Here is a 19,084-nt window from a genome sequence, read left to right on the forward strand (position 1 = left end):
ACAAACATCTCACACTCCACCAGTCCTCTGGTGCATTTTTTTTTTTCTCTCTGAATTAGCACCATGTACCCAGATCCCGAACTCACACACTGACTCCGCCTCCGCTCTACGTTCATTTTTACCACTACTAACACCAGATTTTATGGGTTCTATCTTGCAGAGATTTCCCGAATCTATTTTTTTCCCTTTACCTCTCCTTTCTAGTTCAGGTCACTACCATCTTGACATATTTTGCTGCGGGAGCCTCCGAAATTAGATTTTCTCTGTTCGGTTTTTCTTTTGTTACACATCTGAAGCCCAAGACAAATCTTTCAACTTGCATCCTGTCCACCTGAGCACAGAGTTGAAAATTCCTAACCTGGTTTAGGACGTTCATGATGTGTGCTCGCTTCCCTAGTGAGCCTCCAGGAGTACCTCCCTGGGTGTGCGCAGCTAAGTGCTCCAGCCAAGACCTGCCTCACCTGGTTCCCCTGCCTGGCCCTGCCCGGGTCATCCCTCATGCCTCCCTTCAAGCTGCTCAGCCTAGGTCCCCCCTCTGGGTCCTTCAAACCCTTTTGAAGGGTCCCTAAATCACTCAGAACTTGCTCCGGTTGGCAAAAGTGTGTCTATGGACCCCTTGGCTGAAAATTTTCCTGAAGGCTTGCGGGGGCCTTGCTCACCGAGGTGTCCGGTGGGCTTAGCATCAGGATTGCTCAATAAGGATGCAGAAGAGATGAAAAACTCTGTTCACTGTGTGTCTGGTGTGTGTGCCATTACAACCTGAGATGTGCTATTTCAGTCTGGCTTTAATGAACCCTTTCCTTCCTTCCTTCCTTCCTTTTTTTTTTTTTTTAATTCACGTAGTAGTGATCAGTAACTGGACCTGCATCTCCTGCAGGCCTCAGCTACCCACCGACGGCCGTGTCTCTAGTCGCTCCAGAACCGGAGGCCCACCAGGACGGCATCAGGGTAGACATCAGCCCCCAGGTCAGGTGCGCTGGGCCGTGGGGCTCCAGGGCATTCTCAGGGGCTCCGATGGTGTCTGCCTCTTGACCTCGGCCTGGGTCTACCCCACCCCCACCCCCCTTGGCAGGTGTATCCGGTGGCGGAGGCCTGGGAAGGAGGAGCATCATCGGGAAGCGGGGAGCGGGGGCCGGCGGGAGGGTGCGGAGCCCCCGCAGGAAGCAGCCCTAAGGTCCTCGTCGCCAAAAGCGGGGCTCGGGGGCTCTCAAGTTGGTTTTTAACTGAAGGCCCTTCGGTGGACGCGTCGCGTGGTTGCCCGCGCGCCCCCGTCCGCCACCTTCAGAGCGGACCCCACGCGCCCCCGAGGACGCAGACGGCTCCCCGCCGCGCCCCGGGGCCCGGGTCGGTGCAGCCGCGGAGGCCTGGGCTCGGGTGCGCGCGGGCCAGGCGCAGGGGTGCAGGCCCAGCTCTGCGCCCCAGGGTCGCCCCGCGCTCCGCCGGCCCGGACGCGCGCCCCGCGCAGCCGAGGTCCCCCAGCGCCCCCTGCAGCCGCGCGCGGCGACACGCGCAGGGCCCCGCGCCTCCGCACCACGCCCGGGACCCCACCCAGGGGCCGGGGCCGCCGAGCGCCCGCGGTCCCCGCCGCACAGCCCGGCCCCGCGGAGCCCACGCCGACCCCGCCCCGCCCGCCCCTCCGCGCGTCCCTCCCTCCCTCCCTCCCTCCCTCCGTCCCGCCCGCCGGCGCCCGACACGCCGCGCCGCTCTCGGGGCGCTCCCCGCCCCCCCGCCCGTCCCGCGCAACTTGGCGACGGTGGCCGCTCGCCGTTGGATGTTCCCCTCCGGGAGCGCATGGCTGGGGGAGCGAGGCGCGGGCCCGGGCCCCGGGGGGGCGCCGTCCGCGAGCTGCTGCTGCTGCTGCTGTGCCTGCGGGTGCCGAGCGGGCGCCCCTACAACGTGGACACCGAGAGCGCGCTGCTCTACCGGGGCCCCCCCAACACCCTGTTCGGCTACTCGCTGGTGCTGCACGGCCACGGCGCCAACCGATGGTGAGCGGCCGGGACCGCGCCGGGGGCGTCGGCGAGGGCGGGGGCGCCCCGGGTGCCGAGCCCCGGCCAACTCCCCGCCCTCGGGAGGCGCCGGCGGGGAGCGCTGCGACGGCCAGCGGCTGGCCCGGCTCGGGGTGGGGCGCCTGGGGCGGGGGGGCGTCCTGGCGCGGGGCTCTGGAGCTGGGAGCTCGGGGGACCTGGCTCATGTCTGCGCGCACTTGCACGGTTGTCCCCTAGGCTCGTGGAGGGGGCGCCTGGGGTTGGGGGGGCGCCCAGGCGCGGGGCTCTGGAGCTGGGAGCTGGGAGCTGGGAGCTGGAGGGGACCTGGCTCACGTCTGCGCGCACTTGCACGGTTGTCCCCTAGGCTCGTGGTGGGGGCGCCTGGGGCGGCGGGGGGGCGCCCAGGCCCGGGGCTCTGGAGCTGGGAGCTCGGGGGACCTGGCTCATGTCTGCGCGCACTTGCACGGTTGTCCCCTAGGCTCGTGGTGGGGGCGCCTGGGGCGGCGGGGGGGCGCCCAGGCCCGGGGCTCTGGAGCTGGGAGCTCGGGGGGCCTGGCTCATGTCTGCGCGCACTTGCACGGTTGTCCCCTAGGCTTGTGGAGGGGGCGCCTGTGGTGAGGGGGGCGCCCAGGCCCGGGGCTCTGGAGCTGGGAGCTGGGGGGGACCTGGCTTCGGGGACCCGGCTCACGTCTGAGCGCACTTGCACGGTTGTCCCCTAGGCTCGTGGAGGGGGCGCCTGTGGTGGGGGGGGGGCGCCCAGGCCCGGGGCTCTGGAGGGGACCTGGCTCACGTCTGCGCGCACTTGCACGGTTGTCCCCTAGGCTCGTGGTGGGGGCGCCTGGGCGGGGGGGGGGGCGTCCAGCCGCGGGGCTCTGGAGGGGACCTGGCTCACGTCTGCGCGCACTTGCACGGTTGTCCCCTGGGGTTGTGGTGGGGGCACCTGGAGGGGGGGCGTCCTGGCCCGGGGCTCTGGAGCTGGGAGCTGGGAGCTGGGGGGGGGGTCCCGGCTCACGTCTGCGCGCACTTGCCTGGTTGTCACCTAGGCTCGTGGATGGGGCGCCTGGGGTGGCGAGGGGGTGGCGCCCAGGCGCGGGGCTCTAGAGCTGGGAGCTGGGAGCTGGGGGAGACCCGGCTCACGTCTGCGCGCACTTGCCTGGTTGTCACCCAGGCTCGTGGAGGGGGCGCCTGGGGCCGGGGGCGGGGGTGGGAGGTCGTCCAGGCGCGGGGCTCTGGAGCTGGGAGCTGGGGGCGGGGGACCTGGCTCCGGAGACCCGGCTCACGTCTGGCGCACTTGCACGGTTGTCCCCTAGGCTCGTGGTGGGGGCGCCCACGGCCCGCTGGCTGGCCAACGCCTCGGTGGTCAACCCCGGCGCGATTTACCGCTGCAGGATCGGCGGGAACCCAGGCCTGACCTGCGAACAGCTCCAGCTCGGTGAGTTGCGTCCGGGACCCGGGGGGTCGGGGGGCTGGGGGGGCCAGCAAGGGACCCTCGTGCAGCACGAGTCCTGGAACAGCGCGCTGGCCCTCGGCTAGTTTAAGAGGAATGGTTTTCGCTCTTGACTGCAAGCCACCGAACCTGGGTAATGCGAAGGTGACCCCGTCTGTCCGTCCCTCCGTGCACGCTTTCCCGCCCTTTTCCTCTGCCCATGACCGGGAAACCACGGAGCAGGAGAGGCCCCAGGGGTCCTCTTCGCCTCTCCGCTCCCCCTGCGCACCACCCATGTTCAGGCCCCCGCGCACAAGGACACAGGCCCCGGCCAAGCCATCACTGAAGCATTTGTGTCCAACTCTGACCTCTCAGGCTTGTCCAAGAACAGGCGAAGGGGCCCGAGGATCAGGAATAGCAGTTGGAATTGATCCCACACCCTGCCATCTAGCCTCAGGGCTGGCTGGGAAAAAAAAAAAAAAAGAAAATGTTATGGTTTTATTTAGAATATGAAATGCAAAAGAAGAGCACCAGCAAAAACTGGCATCCCCCTTATTGATACAATTAACGGCGGCGACTAAGGGGTCGAGGTTAATTTTTCCCTCCCGCTACCTCTATTTGAAGTAATTTCTGTCTCTTCTTAGGCAGGCGGGGAGTTGAAAAAAAAAATGTATTTTGATGGGGGAGGGGAGAAAGTTCATATTTCAAGGCCAAAAGCAAAGTTGTTTTGTACAGACACGTGGCGGGGAGGAAAGGGGAACTCATATTAATTTAGACCTATCTGGTTCCAAACAAGGCTAGTCGCTGCTAAACACGGTGCTTTATCTCCCCCATCAAAGCTCCACTGGGTCATGGTTGGCGTTGTTCCTACTTTACACGAGGACTGTGTGACTCAGAGGGTTTGCAAGTACTTTTTCTAAAGTTACTCAGCTAATGAGGCAAAGATGGGGCAAGTCAGTCCAATCAGCTTGGTTCCAAAGTCCAAGCCCCTTTCCTTTGTGCATCTTCAGCACAAATAAAAATTAAATGAAGAGTCCCATGTGTTGTCTGCTGAGCTGATACATCATCTGTAAGTGGTGAATAAAAGGTTACAATTGGCCCTTTTTTCATATTTATCTCAGCTATAAATAGGCCTTTGGGATAAGCCACTGCATCTTTAACCCCTTTTTCTTTTTATAGTTAGTTGTCTTTGCTTTATCTCCAACTGGGAAGCTGGTTTCCCTCATTTAGAATGAATTCAAATAGGGTATGCACATGACTCAGAGAGCATCCATAAAAGTCTGGCTGGTGTCTGTAGCATGTAGAATAAGCACTAGCCTCTCACTAAGTATCTTCCATCCCAAAAGGCCGACTTGGAAAACATAACTTCCGTAGACCGATCCATTTGGAATAATTCTGCAAAGCATAATTTTCATTGTATGACAGAGTTGTGGGATGAAGAATGAATGAATGGAGGAGACAAACTTGCTCTGCCAGAGGATCTTGACCAAATCTCATCAGGGAAAAGTTTTGTTTCTGTTGTCCTGTCACGGTTTCCTGATCCATGGCATTAGAGCTAGTGGTATTTAGCTCCTACTTCCTGTCTGGAAGGGCACTGAATCTATTTCTAGACGTCTGTGTTTAACTGGAAAGATCATGTCCTGATATTACATGCAATTTGAGATAACAATTCCTGTCAAAATTGAGGGAAAACCTAAATTTGGCGGGGGGGGTGTACGTGGAGTTTAGGGATTGGCTATAGAAACATCCTTAGAGAAATATGCACACGGTTGATGTGCCACAAACAGGAATTAAGTGAAGATTTGTTGGATGGGTAACTGAATAAAGGCAAAGTGAAAGTTCGATTGTCATCTACCTCGTTGATGAACAAGAGAATTAATTAGAAATGATAAGCCAAATGACATTTTTAAGTTTCAAAGTTTTGGTCAATAAAAAAAGGTGTTGACTGAGATAAAAGGCAAAAAGGAAGACAAGTTTTCTGGTCCATCAGTTGGTTGAAACACATTAGCTGTGGTAATGGCTTGGAGTATTTGCAGAAGAATTGACTGAAATTGTTTCTCATATGTCATTTTAAAACATCATATCTTCTCTTCCTTCAATAAGGAAATTGTGTGCTGCCATTCAGAACAAACTCAGAAGTAGCCTGATGCTTCTGGTTAATAGAGATTGGGGATGCAGTCTAGAAAGGAAACACTAAGAACAATAAATTGGTAATGAAAGACATTTAAGGACTATCATCAGGTTTGTGGACTATGGAATATTTTCTATGAAAAAGCTTCGAGAAAAAAGTATGTGATTAAGGACATTTACAATATTCCTATTCTGTGGAGTATGGGGATGGCTTCAGTTATCCTGTCTCACATGGGGGTCACTATCTCATGCACAGAAAATGCTTAGCATGATACTTGATGTATAACAGACGTTTAAAAAGTGTTAGTTTATTTCTTTTTTATCTCTGTTTTCTACTTAAAACTATATCTGTATGTTACCTTTTATGGTCAAGTTGAGGTTAGGAAATAGGGACGATTAATAGACCAAACAAAAAGGTAAATGTATAAAGTATGAGGTAACCGTTGAGATGAAACACGATGAAATATAGTTTCTTGTTGACCCAACTGGAAAAATCTGATAGTAACTAAATATTGAGCTGTGACTGCCAGGTCAGTCGGGTGTTTTCTTTCCTTTGGAACGACTTAACTTGCTTTCAGGGAGATGACGTTGGAAGAGCTCTTACAAATGGTACCCATCTCCTAGTAACTTAAGTACTGTCCCCGTGGACTGGTCTCTAGGTCCCAGTTAGAATTTCAGATCAAAGTTGGACTCAGATGGACTCCTCCCTTCAAAAGAGGACGTGAGTCCCCTCCCATAGCATGCCACCATCGCTGGATAGCGTTGTCATACACTGTGGCAGATTCACTCTAGCCATAATCAGAAGTGAGCAGCAGATGCCCATTTATCTAGAGCTTTCAGGGTGTCAGGTGTTGAGAGTAAGATACCCCTTTTTTGTGAGAAGAATTGACTGGAGTAGAGGTGCTTTATATCCTGCATGCAAACAGGCTGCCTCCATCTCCCTCCCTGCCTGAGAAGTGTCTTTCTTCTCACTCCTTTGGTACCCCCACCCTATGAATCAAAGGAAGGTGGTTTCCCCATCAGGAAGGTCTGAGCCCAGACATGTTCACCAACACGTTGGGTCTGAGGGGGATGTGGTGATTTCACATGTCCAGTTGCTTTTCCACTCAGGCCTTCTGTGTCCCTGCTGAGGCTTTTTTTTTTTTTTTTTTTTTAAGGAAACGTGGATCACAGATGGTTGCTAAATTAAGGCATTACAAATAATGACTCCATTACTATATGTAATCATAGACCATCTATGGATTACCAATATTCCAAGAATTAGAACATACTAAAATACACAGGTGATCATACAATTATACTAAAAAGATTGTCTTTACTTGGCTATTCAAAAGACATTGCAGATCTTTCTTTACTTTGGAGTCACCACTAATAGCATTTTACGCATGCTACACACACACACACACACACACAGACACACACCTTCATACTTATCAGGGTAATGAAGTCTAAAGTTCCATTGCCCAGCATGGTAGCCAGTAGCCATATGTGGCTCTTGAGCACATGAAATATAGCTAGTTTGCATTGAGAGCTGCTGTAATGTAAATTAAATGCTGGATTTCAAAGACTTAGTGCAAAATGTATATATATATATATATATATATATATATCATTAATTGTTTAGATATTAATATGTGTCAAAATAAATATTTTAAAATTAATGCTGATTACATATTTAGATGATAAATATCTGGGATGTGTTAGGTTACATAAAGTATATTTTTAAAGCTGGTTTTCTTTCTTTTACTTTTTTTTTAATGTGACTACTATCAAATTAACCATTTCCCATGTGGCTTGTATTATAATTTCTATTGGACAGCACTGCTCTAGAGAAATCTAATTTCCCTGCATGAAAAAACACTAACTTGTTAACAGGTGCTTTCCCAGTGTTTGTGCATAAGCAAGTAGGTCTTTCACTTTTCTTTTCCAGGCCAGGTGCTGCATAGTTATTAGAACCTTTAAGGCTCTTGCCTGTGCTTCTCTTTTCTTTACTGGAAAGAATAATGATTCATCACCAGTCGGTCATCATTATTCCCCTCCAGATTTCTTTCTAGAATTTTACCAGCCTAGCCAGCCTCTTGGGTTATATTACATAACCTATTTGGAAGAGGTTAATTAGCACTGCATCATTAAACTAATGATTACCTCATTCTCGCCTCTGCCCGACTTGCAGGAATTATTAGCTTAACATTGAAAGGCAAACCTCACACGGTCAAAACTTCCAATATGTTCTTGATAACTTTCCTTGTTCATTTGCAGTACTCTTTAAGTTGTTCCTTATGAAGCTGAGACTGATACAGATGGGTCATTTTGAAAAATTGCACCCCCCGCCCGAACATGGGTTCTAATTATGCAGAAAATCAAGACAGAGCGCTTCATTAAGAAACTATCATGTTAAGAGAATTAAGTTTCCTGATCTCCAGCAATTGCCCAAACTCTATCTCTAAAAGAGTGGTTCCCACCTAATGTGAGAGCTGAGGTTCTTTAAATGCATTTCATTTTTGCCTTGAGTTTACTTGATCACTAATATTCCTAATGACTGAAATTATCTCCCCTTGGCAACAGTTCTAGAGCTAGATGTGGCAATCCGCCCTACGTGTGGGTCATCTATTCATTCATTCATTTCCCAAGGGGTGCCAGAGGGCCAGAACTTGGATATAGGAAAGAAACATGGTCCCTGCGCCGAGGGGGGTTACAGTCTATAGGTTTAGGGTATGATAGGAAAGTGTGGTGAGAAGATCTAATCTAATTAGGAAAGTAAGGGGATGGCTACCTGAGGAATTGATGTTCAAGTGAAGACCTGAATAAACTTCAGAAGTTGGCTAAAGGAGGAGGTTTACGGGAAAGGGTGCCACGTAGGCAATGTGTGAAGACCCTGAGGTCCTTGCGAGCATGGCATCTTTGAGGTGAAAGAAAAATGCATAAAATTGGACTGTGGAGAGTGAAGGGGATGGTAGATTGGAGAGCTGGGCGGGGATTACTTTTGTCCAGCTGTGTGAGCTCTTGTTAAGGAGTATGAATTTCCCATAGGTAATTAAAGCTGGGGATGAGGATCAGATTTCTGTTTTAGACGGATACTTGTGGCTGCGGGCTAGTGAATGCTCCGGAGTAAATGAGTCAAGGCTGAAGGTAGTGAGACAACGTAGTAAGACTTTGTTATAACTCAGCCTATATGTGATGATGAGTGCTTGTACTAAGACAGCGGCAACAAGAACGGAGCAAGACGGATGCTCCACAGTTACTTGGAAGACAGACTCCCCAGGACTTGGTCATTATTAACTGAGAGAGAGAAAAGGGAAGGAAGGTTCCAGAGGTGTCACCCAAGGTGCTGACTGGGGCTGATGGATGGCTGGTGGTGCTGTCCACAGAAGACCTGGAAATAAGTTTCTGGTAATCAGTTGGGTGTATGGGTCTTGTGGGCCCGAGAGGTCCTCGGTGGCAATTTGTGGAGTTGACCGCAGTTGACAGAGATGGTAATCAGAGCCGTGGGAGTTCATGAGTTTAGCCTGGAAACTCTCTAGGCTGACCAGAGGGTCCAGGAGAGATCCCAGAGGATTCCGACAATTTGAGAAGTGGCTAGAAGAGTGTTGCTCAACTCTGGCCGCAACTTAGATTCTCCTGTAGGGCTTTCAGAATCCTGGTGCTCGGGGCTGCTGGATGGTTCAGTTGGGTAAGCATCTGCCTTGGATCTAGGTCATGAACCCGGAGTCCTGGGATCAAGCCTGCATTGAACTTCCTGCTCAGAGGGGGAATATTTCTCCCTCCCTCTCTGCCCCCCCCACCATGCTCTCTCTCCCTCTCAAATAAATAAAATCTTTAAAAAAAAAAAAAAAGAATAGCTGTGCTCATCCTAAATAAATCTCTCCAAGTGGATCTAGGCGGGTGTGACATTGTGATTTATAGTAAGAAATATAGTTTGGTCTTCTTCCGTATTTCTGGCACAGAGCTCCCAAAACTCTTGGCATTTTCTAAGTGAAGAGGGCTACAAAGATGCCTTTTGTTAGTGAGGTGGCTTTTGGACCCCACATAAGGATGAGGGGTGCTGGTTGCCAGTGGAGGCAAACATGGGATTAGAGGGTTGGGACTTTCCCTCCCACCCCCTAACCTCCAGGATGGAGAGAGGGGCTGGACGTGGAATTAATCACCAATGGCCAATGATTTAATCAGTCATGTCTCTGTAAAGAAGCCTGTATAAAAAGGACAGGGTTGTTGGGAGAGCTTCTGCATTGATGAACACATAGAGATTTGGGGAAGAGTGAGGTGCTCAGAGAAAGTGAGAGCTCCATACCCCATCTCCAGGCCTTGCCGTGTGCATCTCTCCCATCCGGTTGCTCCTGAGTTATATTCTTTTATAATAAATTAGTAATCTAGTAAGGAAAATGCCTCTCTGAATTCTGTGAGGTGCTCTAGCAAATTAATCAAACCCAGGGATGGGGTAGTTGGAATTTCTGAGAGCCAGTTGGTTACAAGCAGAGGTGACAACCTGGACTTTTGATTGGCATCTGAAGCGTGTTTGTGTGTGTGTGTGTGTGTGTATTGGGGGTGGGTCAGTCTTGTAGGACTAAGTCGTTAACCTGTGAGATGTTACGCTTTTGCCAGATAGTGTCAGAGCTGAGTTGAATTGTAGGGCACCCAGTTAGGGTCAGAGAATTGCTTGGTGGTGGTGTGGAAACCACTGCACCCAACCAACACACACACGAGGGAATGAGGACAGAACCCTTAGTAGGGCGTTAGAGTTTCCAAAGGTCCCCAGATGATACCAATATTCATCCATGGTTGAGAACAACTGGAGAAGAAAAGGGGAGGCTGAAAAAAATTACTCAAGAGAAGCTAAAGAGGTAGCAAGGAAATCCGGTCAATGCGGCGTTGTGCAAGTCATAGGATGAGAGATCCGGGGAAGAGCTGAGTGGTTGGCAGTATCAAAAGTTGCCAAGAGGTCAAGCAAGGTTTTAACTTAAGTTTTTACTTAGGAGGTTTCAGTGGATGTAGAGAGAAATAGTTCATGCGTAACCCCAGCAAGACCAGTTTTAATGGCAAAGCCAGACTGCAGAGGCTTGAGGAGAAGTGAGGAGTACGAAAATATTGGTAGCAAGTGTCAACAACTCTTTTATGTGGGTTCTTCCTTCATGAATTAAACACATTTTTATTGGTTGCTTGTGCTAGGTAGTCGGAAGAGAAAGTTGAGGGAGACCTGGCTAACGCCCTCAAATCACTCCCTCTAGGTGACAAAAGAGATAAACGTTGGATCATTAATCATGAGACTATGTACTAAACATGACAATAGAGACCTGGTGGGGAGAAGAACTTGTTAAATGATGAGTGAGGTTTTCTGGAAAAGCAGACACCTGAGTAGTTGAGCCAGTTGTGGCGAGTTTTGATGAGCATATGGGGAAAGTTCAAGAAATGTGAAATGGATGGATGCATTCCTCAGATTCGGGGTGACTCCTCTGCTATACACCTCAGCATCACTTTGGGAGCCTGGATTCCCAACGATTTTGCCTGCTTTCATCAGGCAACCTAAACAATAATACCTACTCCTGAGATACGGAGCTTGGAACTCACCATCTTTAAGAGCAGGGATTTTTTTTTTTTTTAATTTTACGGCAGCTGGAAACATCACATTAGAACAGGGAAGCGGACTTACAAGTGTTCAATAGCGCAGTGTGCTTGTTCTGATGCCCCCGAGAAGCTTCAAACAAGGAATCTTTCTGGTAGAAATTATTTGGAATCCTGTGAAAATGTGTTCAGAAATAGTAAGCACGTAAACTTAGTTGTCAGATCGCTTTTGTAGGAAAGATTTGTGTGAAATGGAACAGGCACGTCCTTTCAAAACTACTCCCTGCGTGGAAGATTCCTTCAGTGTAGACCGTATGTTTGGGAAGTCTGCCTAGGTCTACCTCACCCCGTACCATTCTTGTTGTCTTGTGAAAGGGTGTTAGTATTCTTTGGAATATCATTATTTTGTCCACAAATCATCATCTGGCATCGCCTCCCTTCCTTTACACTTTGGACAGAGGCATGTCCTCTGGCACCGGTGGCTCCACCTCTCCCTGCGGTGGCCAATGCCATGCAGCTCCTGACTTCTGTTTCTCTCACATACTTCACACCTCACATCCTCCTGACCTCCTCCATCCAGCCCTATAGATTCCCAAACCAACCACAGTGCTTCAACACTGACCACCTACCGTTGCGTGAGAGGTTTCCCTAGACTTTTTTGTTTTTTTTTTTCAGTTTACATTTTTTGTATTGTCCTTGTTTCAAAGACATGCAAAATGGTACCCATCTATAAGCGATGGTCTTTCAAATGAATCTATAAGTCCGAGAGATTAACTGAAAACCGCAGAAGTAGTGAATTTTCTTTCCATATTTTCTAATGTTGGAAATCAGTGTTGTGAGAGTAGGTTGTTCCAGAAATAGAATTAGCATAGGTTTATTAGTAATGCCAATATTTGGCTTCTCTCCCTGCTTCCCTGGGAAAAGTCATCATAGCGATCACTGTAAGGTAGCACAGGGCGGTGGCCGACAGTGTCGACCTGAATCCTTCCTTCCCCACTTATTAGAGCTGTAACTTGGGGCAAGATGCTTACCCTCCCTTGTTTCAGCTTCTCCATCTGTAAAATTTGGATTATGATAATAATATCTGCCCAGAGGGATGTCATGAAAATTAAGTGAGTGAATTTTTATGCTTACATGGTATTAAAAGTGTGCTTGGGTACACAGGAAGCCTGTAACAAATATTAGCTACTGTTGTTAAGACAACAGCCCCTCTTTAAATTATGCTCACCCAGGGTATCAGTTGTGCTGCCCTTTTCCACTGCAGTTAGTAAAAAGACTTGTTTAGGTTTTCCGTAGGAATTTGAAGAAGTTTGGGATTAAGGTCCCTGGAAGAGAACCTGAACCTAGAATTAAGCTCACAAGTGACCTGGTTTTCTAGAATTTTGAGGTCTAGTGATGACTCAGGATCAACCCATATTTATAAAATTGCAGCCCTAAAACTTGGCTCTGCTGCTGGGGGGTATCTATGTCTGTGTTGAACTCTCCCCGAGTACAATAAAGTAAAATAAAGAAAATACGATTTTAAAGTAAAAAAGGGGGGTGTTAAATAAAATGAAACAGAGGACTGAAATAGCTGATTTTCTTCAGGCCTATGGTTCTACGGGCTCTTTCTCACCCAAATTGGGCTTGTTAACCATTATCAGAACTGGACTAGGAAGCCTGAGAATGTGACGTGTAACTGCATGTTTATACAGAAAGAAAATACTTTGAGACCGGTTTCTAATCTTGATGTTTATTTTGACATTTGACTTTTTTTTTTTTCGCTTATTTTGATATCTTGACTCCAGACAAGCTGGAGGAAATAGTCTCGGAAGTTCAGGACTCCCACATCCCGTGTCATCTCTAAATGGGACATTTTGCTTGTCAGGACCTAAAATTCTTGCCATTGCTCTAGAAGTCCCAGGCAGCACTGTTCTCTTTTAGAAGCATCGCCACCGTGTTTCATTAGGTACGTGGGGAAGTACATAGTTGACTACAGTGAATGCAGAGGATCCGACGGGCATTAGGGGCTGGCAGGAAAAGCTGCCAGAAGGGGCCACCTGGCCGCCGGAGCCCGAGGCCGCGGGTCAAATCCCACAACGGCCTGAGCCCCTGTGCTGGCGCGGCACCCCCGGCCGGGGCAGGGATGCCGGGGGAACAGCGTCCTCCCCGTTTAATGAGCACCTACTAGGTGCCAGGCAGTCCTGGATTCGCAAGGGCAGGTTTCCTACGATCCTCACAACCCTGCAGTGGTGGATCCAGTAGTCTTCCTATCTGAGTCCAAGGTTCCCATTTGATCCCATAGGACTGATCTTCTGATGTTCTCACGTCGGGCAGAGGAAGGAATTGGCATGATTATTTTTGCTCACCGTTGTCGCTTCTACAAATAGAGATATCCCGCATAAATGGCTCTTTGTAGGACACAGGCTCGGACAGGGTTCATCCAGCTCTCAAGATTATTTAGGAAAAATTGAAATATATAGGACTCATCTTTCGATGGAAAAGAACTTCAGCTTATTAAAAGAAAGGTAACTGGTGGAGGAAGGGCTCTCTCACTGGTTTTCGGAAACTTAAAATTTTGTCATGTCTTTGAAAGATCAGGTGAGTGAATGTGTTGTTCCTGTTACTAGAAAGTTAGGCTCAGGGCCCCAGCCCGGTGTCTGACCTGACAGGGAAGCTGCAGCCCTGGGACGTGGGCGGAGAGACCAAACAGGTCATTGCGCCCCGAAGTCCCAGGCTCCCCTGTCCACAAAGGGTCTCATTCAAGCTGTCAGCAAGTTTTGTGTCTGGTCTTTCCCCCTGGGCCTTCCTCAGTGGACATGCGAAAATAGGGGGTCCCTGGGGGGCTCAGGGGCTGAGCAGCTGCCTTAAGCTCAGGTCATGACCCCGGAGTCCAGGGATCGAGTCCACGTCGGGCTCCTGCATGGGGCCTGCTTCTCCCTCTGCCTCTCTCTCTCTCTGTCTCTCTCTGTCTCTCTCGAATAAATAAATACAATCTTTAAAAAAAAGAAAGAAGTGCCAACATTTTCTGTCTGGTTGGGTCTGGGCCACGACTCAAGAAGGAGCTGTAGCTGGGAGCCACCCTCAGCTCCTTGCACACCACGGTGAGGTAGTCTCCCTGGCAACCACCTCTTTGGGGACCATCCCTTGCCTACCTGGGCCCTGGTGACCCTGACCCCCTTCCCCAGTGTCCCCGTCCCTGTGAGGCTGATGCCCTTATCAAAGCCTCCAGATTCCAGCTTGTACTTGGGAGATGGGAACACACAGGCCACCTTCCTTCTGGCAAGGCCTCTTATTTATTACCATTGCTGTAGGGCTTTCGGTTTCCCCCTTCTTTTGATAGGCCACATAGAGGCATAGAGTTTGGATAGGTTTCCGCTATGACCCCTTGTGCGACACACCCCGTGGGCCACACCCTGTGCCCACCCGCCTGCCCTGTTCTGTTCCTTAGAACGCTTTGCCTCTGCTTTGTGCTGTTCGCTTTGTTCTCCACCTTCATAGCAGCAGTTATTCTGTTTCCCAAATGGAGCATCTGTACCAGCTTAATGTAACTTTTGATTTTGGGTCGATTTGTTTTAAGCTCTATTGTCACCAATAAAATCTTAATAAACAAAAAAAAAAAAAAAAAAAGAGAACCGATCTAAGTCGAGGAACCGGGCAGGGCAAGGTAAGAACAAAGCAAAGGGCATTTCTCTCCAGTTCCAGAACAGTCTGCGGGCGGATTGGTGACGATTGACACATTTTAAGGTGAAACAAAAGATTTAGAAAGTGAAATCGGCGTCAGTGAACAACTCGTGCCCCTGAAGTCGTCGTAGAGTTGTGTTGTACATGCGAGACAGCAGCGGGAAGGAATAGAGATCTTCGATTCTGACAAGCTTCTGATTTGCTCACTTTTTTCTTTTTTTTTTTTTTTCTTTTTTTCTTTTTTCCCCACGGATCATCCCCCTGGATTCAAGGAAGACACTTTGCTTCCTTAAGATTCAATTTTCTCCTCTGTAAAATGGGATTGATAACAGGCCCCTGCTGTGGCTGCTGCAAAAATGAAAAGAGTTAAACATGAATGATGAGGCCTGGCAGGGACGCGCCGCAGATACTTTACGGAGGAGGATATGTGACGTGCCATATGTGCAGCTTAATCGTGCTTAGCTTAATCCTTAAAATAATAATAATGTCACCCTCGATGAAACGTTTGCCTGCTTCCTCTGCTAGACCCTGCCCCCGTGGATCACATCCAGCCCTCCGCGTCCTCCAGGACCCCCCCCCCCACCAGGCACCTCCAGGGGGCCCAGCCCATCCTCTGTCTTACATCCTCCCACTCCGATGAGATCTTCCAACCTGCAAAAATGTTTCCCTTCAGACCATCTGTTACCCCCTAGAAACTGAAGGGAGTAATATTTTGGAGGAGTAGAGACAGACAATGGTGAAGGAGGGAGACCTCTCCAGAAGCTTTCATCCCTGAGAGTTTGGTGAGGGTTTCCTTGGTGAGGCGTGTCCTCCGCAGGGATGTTGGTGGTAGTAAGTGTGTCTCAGCATCCCTCCCTCCACACGCAGGTGTTTCGTCTCTGCCTGTTGCATGTAAGGTCCGGCCAGTGCTGTGGGACAGCTGCGGCCCAACGGGATGGTCCAGATGCCCTCGCGGCCGGAACATTCCAGAGCAGACATCTAGTCTTCCGTAGTCCCTGTCGTATTTTGGCCTTCGGAGTGATGACACTAAAACTGGTGATGTAACAGCAAAATGAGGGATGGAGAAGACTGAACCTAATGACCTTTGTGCCGACGGCCTTTCTATTCATCTGACAAAGCTAACCCCTCGTGCCCGTTTACACACGTGTACTCACTGACACAAGGTCCATAGATGGAAATTTTTTTAAAAAAGCAAAGCAAAATAAAAAGCATACATCTTGTACATTCCTTCCCAAATGGGGGAAAAAAAGGAAAATGAAAAATGGGCCTTACTTTTTTTTTTTTTTTTAAATGGGCCTTACTTTGAAAGAATATGGTCTTATGTGGCTCCGTATTTTTACTGTCTTCTATCAACTGTGCTCCGAGTAGTCGTTCTGGTTGTACAAACAGCTCGGGAAAGGATCACACGTTAATTTCTGCTGCCCTCTTTTATGTTAAACCACGTAAAGTACTTTTTCAATTATGACGCTGATTTGATTTGCTGAGAGTTTAGATTGGAAATGTATGAGCCGAATTGAAAACCAGATTGTAAATCATTCCGGCATGACACTGGGGTAAAATATAAAGATAATCCGAGTTTATTTATGATGTCCTGTCAGGGAAATTCATGAGAATTAACTTTCTCCTGACAGTTCTAATACTAGTCATTTCTGACCACGTTAGAAATACTCTATTTCCACACGAAGAAAGTCTGCTTAACATCTGTTATCCTATTCCAGTATCTAGCGGGAACCAAGGGGGACAAAAAGGTATCACAGTATTTTGAAGGTGGAGTATTTGCAAATACGGTGCAACACGGGAGAAGGCCATTTACCCTGTAGAGCGACAAGCTCAGTGGCACATGACACCTGCCTGGGGGAAGCTTTTCAAAAAAGTCTCATCTTTGGGTCTGACTCCAGGCAGGTCAAATCTGGGCCTCCTGAAGTGGGGACCAGGTGTCGGGGCTGGTTTCAGACTCCCCACCGCCCGCCCCCCCCTCCCAGGTGATCCCAATGTTCGGTCCCGGCTGAGAACCACGTTCTAGAAGCGTGACCTCAGGCAAAAGCAAGGTGAAGGGAAAGCTCTGCAGACAGCCCTGAGTATAGGCGGCTGCTGCTGAGGCCAAGGCTGACCTCTGACCTCTCTGCACAAATTCTGCAAGGGCCTCAGGAGGCAGAGGGCAAAACATTTCTCGAAATTAAGACCCAGAACAGCAGTGCTGACTTCCAGGCTCTTCTGGGACCTTCTCTTGTGTGGAATTCACCGCTGAAAGTACCAAATACCCAGGTCTTTCTGTCGCCGTCGGGTGTTGCCTCTATGGCAAGAGCAGCGGCAGGAAGTGGGAAGGAGAAACCCGTGTAAAGGTGTGTGTGTGTGTGTGTGTGTGTGCACTTCTTAGAAGTAGTGTTTGGTTCTCGTGTGGAAGAGTGATTGCCTCACGACCTTGTTTTGGTGAATTTTTGTGTTGCCTGTGCTTCTTAAGACACAAAACACAAATAGAAGAGACTTTAGTCCAACCACGATGGACGTTTTGAACTGTTTTTTTTTTTCTTTTGTTTTGTTTTGTTTTTTTTTGTTTTTTTTTAACCGGCTGACCTCCCCTTTCAACACACTTGTCTGGGCTGTGTGCTGAGGGTGGGATAACGATGAGCAAGAAGGGGCTACTGGCCGGGGACAGTTAGGTTCTTAGCGACTGGCCCTTGGAATGAGGATGGTTGGGAATGAATGAAGGTAGTTGTGTTAGGCTCCCCCCAGGGAAACAGAACCAATAGGGTGGGTGGGTGAGTGCTGGGTAGATGGAGAGACAGAAAAGGAGATTTACTATAGGAATCGGTTCCTTCCCTTGGAAGGTGGAGTCCCATGATCTGCAAGCTGAAGAGCCAGGAAAGCAGCCATTCAGGTCCAAGGCCTGAGCAGCAGCTGGGAGTGGGGGGGGGGGGGGGGCCGGGAGGGTGATTGGTTTAAGTCCTTGAGGTCTGAGGGACTTGCAGACACAGACACGGAAAGGAAAATATTTGAGGGAAGTGACCTTGAGGAAGCAGGAACGGGAGTTGTGTGGCTCTGGTGGATGAGGCTGTGAGCGCTGAAGGCTCTGGGATGTCACCAGGGGAGCTGAGGTAGCGCAAAATCCCCCATGGCCCCAGAAAACCACCTAACACCCCAGTTGCCCTGGTTTTCATTTTAAAATGTACAAACGAAAGAGCTCAGTTAAGAAACAGGCCATAAGAATCCCCATAAAAACTCTGTGGCCATTTTCCTCAAACAGCTTAGGTGGTATTTTGCGGCTCTGTGTTTATTTGATCTTGGGGCTGGCATCTCTGGAACAGTGGATTTGTTTCTAAATATTGGGTATAATCGATCACGTAATAGTGATGAAAGCGTCCATTAAATATGCCACATTTGAATCACAAGGTGTTGTGACCCCCTTTCTCTCTCCTCCTTAATCATCTTCTTGCTCAGTTGCCTTAGTTAACTGAGTGACGACAGTTCTAGAGAGGCTTTGGTATTTTCCAAGAAGATATGTTGTTAGAGTGTCTATTGTGGTAAATAATGGGAGTCTCACCTTCGGGTGGGCAGTCTACCATTTATCCATCTTGACAGCAGTAAAAATAAAAAAAAAAACTGGCAGTTTTGGTGAAAAGTCCAATGAAAATCGCATCAAGGTGAAAGTTAAAATTTTGAGTTCGTCACTCTTTCACTTTCCTTCAGTTATGTTGGCGTCCTGTGACCACAGTGGCGGTTCTGTGTCAGACCTCAACCGCCCCCCGCCCAGCACCCCCAGGCGTCCTCCTCCCTCTGCTCTCCTTCTCCCTTTCCTTTTTTCCTTTTCTTCGTTAATTTTGACAAAGAAGCCTCAGGTTTCTACCTGGACCATCTTATCAAGGTTTGGGCTGCAGCAAAGTCCCTTTTAATCCTAGGTTGACGTTGCTCATCAACCCCAGGGTTCTTTTTTTTTCCAGGCCTCTACTAACTTGTTTTTAATTCAGGGCTCTGGGCAGCCACTACCCATGGGTTGAAGTTGTCCTTATTCTGTAAATCTGGCCAGAAAAACTTTATCCAGTTTCTGTTGTAACCGTGTCCCCAGCCGTGAGAATAGCCTGGTGTGGTCTGGGCCTCACTGGCACCTACTGAGTCGGAATCTCCATAGAGGCCACTTTGAAGGGTTTTGCTGTTTGTCCTTAACAACACCTTGGACAACAGATGTACTCACAAACATCTTTCTGTCCTCCTTAAAACAAAATTTCTCCTGCCCCGGGACATTTACTGCAAATAAATTTACTTTCGAAATGTTAGCCTTATTTAGGGAGGCATAAATTAGGAGTTTGCCCAAGAAGCTTTCTCT

At 49.3% G+C, this 19,084-nt stretch overlaps 1 protein-coding gene across 1 annotated transcript in view; it reads left to right on the forward strand.

Moving 5' to 3' along the window:
* The first annotated feature begins 1,682 nt into the window (after positions 1–1,682).
* ITGA4 (integrin subunit alpha 4) overlaps positions 1,683–19,084 on the forward strand; it is an 80,592-nt gene continuing 63,190 nt past the window's right edge. The window contains exons 1-2 of the mRNA XM_041722930.1: positions 1,683–1,988; positions 3,299–3,420. Of these exons, the coding sequence (XP_041578864.1) occupies positions 1,792–1,988; positions 3,299–3,420 (319 nt within the window). The 5' untranslated portion in view covers positions 1,683–1,791. The remainder of the gene's footprint in view (positions 1,989–3,298; positions 3,421–19,084) is intronic.

The sequence above is a fragment of the Vulpes lagopus genome, chromosome 11, assembly GCF_018345385.1.
Source record: "Vulpes lagopus strain Blue_001 chromosome 11, ASM1834538v1, whole genome shotgun sequence".
NCBI lineage: Eukaryota > Metazoa > Chordata > Mammalia > Carnivora > Canidae > Vulpes > Vulpes lagopus.